Here is an 8,673-nt window from a genome sequence, read left to right as displayed (position 1 = left end):
TAAATCATCCTAATAAGCGATTATATGTGTATAAATCAACTAATAAGATCCAATTTTCAGTAAATTTATTAATTTTTTATGTGTCAAAAATACTATGATATATGGAAATATAAATTGTCAAAATAAATTCTCATATTTTTATCCCCCTTTCATTTGACCCATTTGTTACCAAATCTGACCACCGTTCCGGAAAAATCCCAAATTGCAAATTCCACATCTCTGAAAAAATAGATTTCATCAATATCAAAGCCTATACAAGAATTGCATCGTGCCTGCCATAGTTTGAGTCTTCGAAGCATTCGCAATTAACAAAATTCCGTTTGCTTTCTGATTTGTTGAACCAGTTTGCCATTTTTCGTTTCCTATTTGGGGATCGATCGATGTTTGAAGACATCGTCTGTTGTTTATCGTTTGTTGTTTCCGATTTCTACAATGGTTCAAACACAATTTACTTTTGGTAATCAACACTCTTATTACCTACGGCGGCTAACCAACGACGATGGTTAAATTTGGAGTCAAAATTGTGATAAATTAAATAATTAATGAAATTTGGGGTCAAATTAATATTAAATTATATTAAAAGTATAAAATTAGGACATATTAAAATGCAGAGAAGGTATTTTAGCCTTTTATCAAAATTAAATAATTAATAAAATTTGGGGTCAAAGTAATATTATATTATATTAAAAGTATAAAATTAGGACATATTAAAATGCGAGCGGGACCAACCCTCATTAGGAGAGTTGGTAACTAGCCTTTACCAATAGGGTAACGTTCTAGGGTTCGAATCCCCCCCTCCCCTACTTCCCCTTGTAATGGATTTGATTTTACTATTAGCCTTTTATATGCATCTAAACTTATTTGCAATATCCCCGTATAAAAATATAAGGGGTAAATTACACCCACACTCCTGAGGTATGCTTAAATAACTTTAAGGTCCCTGTGGTATTGATAATTACACTCACCCCCTGAAACGTAGTTAGAAACTCTAACGGGATAATGCATTGGGAATAATATTATTCCGATAGGGTTCTAATGGACTATTACTTTTAGCTAGAGTTATGATTCGGGACTTTCTCAATGATGAGAAAGCTGGAAAACCATCTGATACTGTCAGTAACTCTCTCTCTCCCTCCTACAAATTAAAAAAAAATGCATCATATTTGTTAGGGAAAATTACGACCATCCTGAGTTATGGTCAAATTACGAATTAACCCCTTATGTTTCGGTAATTACAATCACCCCCTCAACTATGTATTATCTTATGAAAAGACCTCTCTGGAGGTAAATTTTAGGATGTTAATTCGGTAAACCAAACCGAAATTTCGGTTACGCTAACATTTCATACCGTTTACCGAACTGAATATACGATTTAGTTCGCTAAATAACCAAATCACATAAAATTGATGTAAAAATATTTAAAAGGATAGCTCTGATTAACCAAATAAGGGATTTTTTTTTTTTTTTTTTTAATAATTTGACCGTAGTTCACGAGTGGTCGTAGTTTGTCCTCTTTATTATTAATTGATTTATTATATATATTTTTGTTTCAGGGGGTAAGGCCATTGTCACAGTTAGATTTGGAGAAGGCAATTGCTACAACCCCTAACACAAGTGTAGCTGCTGCTCAATACACCAAGAAACAAAATTCAAACTTCCAGTCTCTTTATCCTTAGTTTTCATCTACCGGCTCGTAACTAGGGGCGATTTCGGTATATAAAAAAATAAGAGATAGTATACGAAATTACGAATATCTTACCTTGACATGTGTGCTGTGGCCTGTGAGGTGTGTGTTGCATCTATCATATATATCTGACACACTGAACAAAGTACCAAACTATTGTCCACTCAAATTTGTCTTACGTTAATATCAGTATTCGTCATCTCAAACGTCATACTTTCTAAACCCTATCTATAAACTATTGCTTACTGCTGCATGAAATTAATCAAACTAAAATAAAATTACTAATCAACAGAATCACAACCACAAACTTCCACACTTCCTTTCTATATATATAGCAATTAGCATCTCTCTCTCTCACACACACACAACACAACACCCACTAGAATCAGCACCAATCTCTCTCTTTCTTTCTCTCACACACACACGCACGTAAATTCACACACACAACACAATTATGGAGCAGCAGCGGCACGTGCTGTTAGTTACATTTCCGGCACAAGGCCACATCAACCCATCCCTTCAGTTCGCCAAGAGGCTGACCGCCATTGGCATCAAGGTCACCTTTGCCACCAGTCTCTACGCACGGCGGCGCATGGCCAAAACCGCCGCCGGACTGCCCAAGGGTGTCACCTTCGCCGCCTTTTCCGACGGGTACGACGACGGGTTCAAGCCGGGAAACGACGACGCCGGAAAGTACATGACAGAGATAAGAAGCAGAGGCTCCCAAAGCCTGAGAGACACCATCCTCGCCGCCGCCGAGCAGGGCCGCCCCGTCACCCAACTAGTGTACACCCTCCTCCTCCCCTGGGCGCCAGAGGTGGCGCGTGAGTTCCACGTCCCGAGCGCCCTCCTCTGGATCCAACCCGCCACCGTCCTCAACATATACTACTACTACTTCAACGGCTACGGAGATGAAATTGCAGCAAACTCGGACGATCCGACGTGGCAAATCCAATTCCCGGGAATTCCCGCCCTTAATTTTTCCAAACGCGACCTTCCGTCTTTCGTACTTCCGTCGAGCTCCGACAAGTACAGCTTCGCACTTCCGAGTTTTAAGGAGCAGATCGAAACACTAGACGCCGAAAAATTGAAACCCAAAGTTCTGGTCAACACATTCGACGCGCTGGAGCCCCACGCGCTCAAGTCCATCGACAACTACGAGCTAATCGGAGTGGGGCCGTTGATTCCTTCCGCATTCTTGGATGGGAAAGACCCTTCAGACAAATCATTCGGCGGCGATCTTTTCGAAAAATCCGATGACAACAGCGTAGAATTATGGCTCAACTCCAAGCCGGAATCGTCGGTTGTTTATGTGTCTTTCGGCAGCATTCTCAAGCTACCGAAAGCACAAATGGAGGAGATAGCGAAAGGGCTGTTACAATCAAACAGACCCTTTTTGTGGGTGATACGGATAAACGAGGATAAAAAGACTGAAGAAGAAGAAGAAGAGGAGGAGGAGAAGTTGAGTTGTTTAGATGAACTCAAAAAGATAGGAAAGATTGTACCATGGTGCTCGCAGCTCGAGGTACTAACGCACCCTTCAATAGGTTGCTTTGTGTCGCACTGCGGGTGGAATTCGACTCTGGAGAGCTTGTCTGCCGGAGTTCCGGTGGTGGCTTTTCCTCAATGGACCGATCAAGGGACGAATGCGAAGTTGATAGAAGATGTGTGGAAGAGTGGGGTTAGAGTGAGAGTTGGTGGAGATGGGGTGGTGGAGAGTGGTGAGATAAAGAGGTGCATTGAGGAAGTGATGGATGGTGGCGAAAGAAGTCGGGAGTTGAGAGCGAATGCTCGAGAATGGAAGAGTTTGGCGAGGGAAGCTATGGATGAGAATGGGAGTTCTTTTAATAATTTGAAGGCTTTTCTTCAGAAAAATTGAGCTCCTTGTTTTAGGGCACATTAAATGTATTTGCTTAGAGAGGTTTTTTTTGGTTGAACTTTAATTTTTGCTAATTTAGGTGAGGGTTGAAGTTTTTTTTTTTTTTTTTTTTTTTTTTTTCTTTCTTTCTTTTCCTTTTTCTTCTTTAATTTTGTGTCGGTATGTTTAGTTTTTTTAAGTACATCAAAATTTTTATTTCTTTTTTTAATATATTACACCTAGGGGTAGTGACGAGTTCAGGAATGTGATACAGAGTGGGCTTAAATTTTGAATGGACTTAATAGATCTACAGGTATATTATGGAGAAAATTTTGTAATTTAAGGGTAGGCTTGAGTCCACCCTCCCAAAAGGGTGGACTCGCCCCTACCTAGGGGTGTAAACGAACGAGTCGACCCTAACAACTGGTTGTGATCAAGCTCTTGTGCATTTATATCGATTTTTGTGTTTGAGCTTGATTTGATAAACAATCAGTAGTCGAGCTCAAACCATCTAATCAAGCCAAACATGGTTTGATTTTCAGCACTAATTACACTCTTTGAGTTTCATCATGGAATAATGGTATTATAATTATTTCGTGCAATTATTTATTTCTGTCGGATTAATCTCAGATTCAGTTTCATGTATTGGTTGACGGAGAGTTGCAACAGTTAATGAAATATTAATAAAAAGACACAAATTTTAATGTGGTTCGGATACAATTGTACCTTACATCCACGGGACCTTCAAATGAAATTTACTAATTTTAGTTTTACTAATACAATAATAGGACTTAATCAAAATACAAAGACTCTCTCTTTGTTGACGCCATTCTTGTATACTACTCGAAATTATAAATCTTCAATTTGCAACACGTCCTTTGCTCCGAATAGTTGAAATTCCTTCAACACTGAGTCTTTTAGTCGGCGGATCGACCTCCTCCCGAGCTCTTCTAAGCTCTCCTCCCGAAGAACCGATCTTCTTTTCCTTTGAAAGAAGATCAAACTTCGAATATGATTTTCTTTTCGAACAGTATCAAATATAGGGAGCAGCCAAAAACACATTGAGCATAAATCAAATTCTCTCTCACAAAAAAGACAACCTTATCAAACGTTTATGCTCCTCTATTTATACTCCTTTATTCGAATAAGAGCCCTACAAGGAATTAGAGTCCATTAGGGTTATAATTCATTATTACGTAAAGGACATGAGTTGTAGAACAAGGGAATTTTTTGTTTTAACGTAACTCAACATATTAAAAAAATACAAGGAAACTTCCCTATCTTTATGATATGGTATATTCAGACTTGAGGAACAAGTGTTTTATAAGTATTCCTTGTAAAGTCAGAATCCAACGGATTCTAACAATCTCCCCCTTTGTCGTTTATTGATTATAATCATGTCCTCCCCTGAGTCAAGTGCCTGAAAAAAAATATTGCATAGTTGGACATCTATTAGAACAATTCAAAAATAATGTCAAGCAACATTCGTCCTAACCAACTATTACAGGCCATTGTTCAGAATTAAAATCAGAAAAGAACCAAAATAGTAAAATTTAAAGATCATCCTCAGCATCGAGGAACAACTCATCATCATCTTCACCAACATGGATGGTATCACCTGTTGCAACAGAGGGTGCAACAGTTTCACCAGAAGATCCACCAGCTGCTGCATTGTCATCAGTAGTGGGCCTGGCTGGTGAGTTCATAGTGGAGGCAACTCCCCCTACATGTGGTGGTTCCCTTGTAGGTGGTCCGCGGTCAGCTCTCCCTGCGGATGATCCAGGATCGGGATCTCCCCCTTTCTGAGCAAGTGCAGTGAAATAGGCAAGTTTCTGATGAAGTTCTTCGGCACGGGCAACAACGGCTTCATATTCGGCAGAGAGATGAGCCACAAACTCCGAAAGCAAAGGCACGGGAGTAGTAGGGGAATCCTTGCGGCGAGACTTGACGGATGTCGAAGATGTAGTCGGACGACACGACAAATAGTCCACTCGCGGTACACCTCGTGGATGAGAAGTGGGGTCCACAATCTTTGAGTCAATAGAGAGTGGGAGTGCAAGAGAGGGGACTGCATTCCTCCGATTGCGTACATAACCTTGATCCCTGAGTAGAAGAAATATCAGAGATGGAAACGGGAGAGTAAAGGTCGTGGACTGAGAGTCTACCTCGGCAATAATCTCCTTAAACATAAATTGGGCTAAATCAAACACAGTTCCAGTCCCAATATAGAAAAGTAGAAGGCCCGTTTGTCGAGTCAAGGAGCTCAGGTGTGCAGTTGGAAACCAATTGGCAGTGCCAATGGAAAAAGAATTTTGTAAGTCATGGAGAGATCGGTCGTTTTAAGGGGCCACGAACACGATTTACCCCCAGTGAGCATAGAAATCACATCAGTGTCAGCAATAGCTGGGGCAACAACACCAACAGTTTGGCGATCTAACAGGGTAGCAATACAAACATAATTAAACTCATAAACACGTTTGCAACATACACACGTTCATAAAACGGACTTCGACAGTCAGACACCCCATTTGTTAGATTGGCATAAAAATCATGAATGACTTGACTCTCAAAGTGTTCAATCCCAGACACAGTCTAAAAAATCCCAATATGACGCAACAGATTGGTAATCCCAAAATTATCAAAGTTAGGCCCCAACGTGCGTTCGGGAACAAGAGCCTGCTGACTTACCCGAAACCACCAGGATTTAGATCGGAGAGAAAGAATCGGGCATTGAAAGCATCGGCAGCAGAGATAAGAAGCACCGGATTTGGGTCAGAGGTGGCAGCGGCAGGGGGTGCAGCAGAAGACGATGCACCATTAGTGAACAGTGGAGGTGCACGCCGACGAGTGCGGCGAAGTGATGGTGCAGCAGGAGCGGGAGAAGGGTCGAACGATCCGACGTGGCAAATCCAATTCCCGGGAATTCCCGCCCTTAATTTTTCCAAACGCAACCTTCCGTCTTTCGTACTTCCGTCGAGCTCCGACAAGTACAGCTTCGCACTTCCGAGTTTTAAGGAGCAGCTCGAAACACTAGACGCCGAGAAAACGAAAACCAAAGTCCTGGTCAACACATTCGACGCGCTGGAGCCCCACGTGCTCAAGTCCATCGACAAGTACGGGCTAATCGGAGTGGGGCCGTTGATTCCTTCCGCATTCTTGGATGGGAAAGACCCTTCAGACAAATCATTCGGTGGCGATCTTTTCGAAAAATCCGATAACAACAGCGTAGAATTATGGCTCAACTCCAAGCCGGAATCGTATTTTTTATAGTATTTTCTATTTGAATCATATTTTTTCCGTCTGAATTCTATTTGAATCATATTTTTTTTTATACCAGTTCAAGTTTTATTTGTTGGAATTAAAAAATGGAAGTGTACTCTTATAAAAGAGATGAGGGGTGTGGCACTTTTATTGAAACTCTACAATATATAGTGAGTCCATAATTATTGTTCTTAGGGATGATAATCGGACCATGTAAGCCGAGGCTATGTCGGCTCAAGCTCATGTACTACCGAACCTCATTATTATAGGTTCAAACCGAAATATTGTCGAACCTCATGCCTATATGCTCAAACTCGGGTCACGTATTTTTTTGGGTTTCTGATTTATATCGGGCTTATATCAGGCAATAAATGAATTACATATTAAACAACTTTGCAGTTGGACATGTTAAAAAAAAAAAAAAAAAACTTCCCAATCCAAGCGAAAAATCTAAAATGTTCATTGAAACTAAAAATAAGATAAATAAAAAAAGAAAATTGATTAGTTCATTAAAATAAATGAAGTTATAATGTTGCAAATATTTAATCCTTAATTAGTTATATGAAAAAATTGCATCCGATTCCGAAATGAAAAAATATAAAATAAAATAAATAGAAGTTATTTTAAATGTCCTCCTAACTAACTCTTTCCGGAAATCTTGATACCTGAAAAGAAATGACAACTAATATATATATATATATATATATATATATATATATATATATATCTATATATATATATATATATATATATATATATATATATATATATATATATATATATATATATATATATATATATATATATATATATATATATATATATATATATATATATTTGGCCTTATTTGGGATAAGCCACAGTAAGGTCAAATTCGGCCTATAGTTTAATCAGATTCAATGAAACGGCTCGAACTCGGCCCGACTCACAATTAATCGTACTCGGTTAAAATAAAATCTGGTCAGACTATAGGGCTACGGGTAGGTCCGGCTCAATTGCCAGTCTTAAATGTGATGTATTATTAGTGCGATGGGTTTTTCCCTAATTCACAAAAATGAAAGTAATATCGGATATATAATCCTCTCATCAAACAAAGACAAGCAAACAATAGGTAACCCAATTAAAATTAGAAAGTGAACCAAGAAGTTGCATTATTTTATTCATAAGATTATAAGTTGGAACCCAACATTATTTATGACTATCCCTTAAATAATAATAATAAAAAAAAATATTCGCGAATCCAATATTTTAATTAGTATCGACTCTTGGATTATATACACATCTCCATGTGTGTTCCCACGGAGGGAGCGGACGAACACAATGTCCTCCGGGGCAACGATAGGACCCGCAAAACACTTTGCTATGCATGGTTGCATTATGAAGTCACCATTACAACTTGTACACATTATCGAAACCAAATTAAACCATAGAAAAGAAAAATAATTAATAGTTGCTTTTCCATTGCTTTCATTTTGTAGCAGAGAGTGTTCAATATAGAAACGGTCACAATTTGTGTTTTTTTATAGGCAAAAAAATATGTAATGGTTCAATAAAATCTCAGTTTTAATTGCTTGCGTACAATGCATAGAATTACAGTTAAATGATACACATATAAAAAGTTAGACATGGATTACTTGAATTACATAAATATATATATATATATATATATATATATATATATATATATATATATATATATATATATATATATATATATATATATATATATATTCAGGTTTTTTCGATTTTTTCTTCCATCTGAAGAACCTACAAAATTGCCGTAATCATCTACAATTTTATTTTATTTTATTTTTTGTTTTTTCTCTAGAATTAACTATAAAATTAATATAAACAACGACAAAATTGTGGT

General features: G+C 38.2%; 1 protein-coding gene across 1 annotated transcript; it reads left to right on the top strand.

Annotated features, from left to right (window-relative positions):
• The first annotated feature begins 1,942 nt into the window (after window positions 1–1,942).
• Window positions 1,943–3,657, top strand: LOC105969586 (UDP-glycosyltransferase 75C1-like). The gene has a single exon (XM_088820832.1). The coding sequence runs from the start codon at window positions 2,139–2,141 to the stop codon at window positions 3,561–3,563; it is 1,425 nt and encodes a 474-aa protein (XP_088676958.1). The 5' UTR covers window positions 1,943–2,138; the 3' UTR covers window positions 3,564–3,657.
• The last annotated feature ends 5,016 nt before the right edge of the window (window positions 3,658–8,673 follow it).

Source organism: Erythranthe guttata, chromosome 7, assembly GCF_056151865.1.
Source record: "Erythranthe guttata isolate IM_541 chromosome 7, IM_541, whole genome shotgun sequence".
NCBI lineage: Eukaryota > Viridiplantae > Streptophyta > Magnoliopsida > Lamiales > Phrymaceae > Erythranthe > Erythranthe guttata.
The sequence above is the reverse complement of the archived record's forward strand: the minus strand, read 5'-3'. Positions and strand labels throughout refer to the sequence as shown.

Excerpts from the sequence above, each read along its gene's own strand:
- LOC105969586 (XM_088820832.1), top strand. The coding sequence starts at position 2,139 with ATGGAGCAGCAGCGGCACGTGCTGTTAGTTACATTTCCGGCACAAGGC.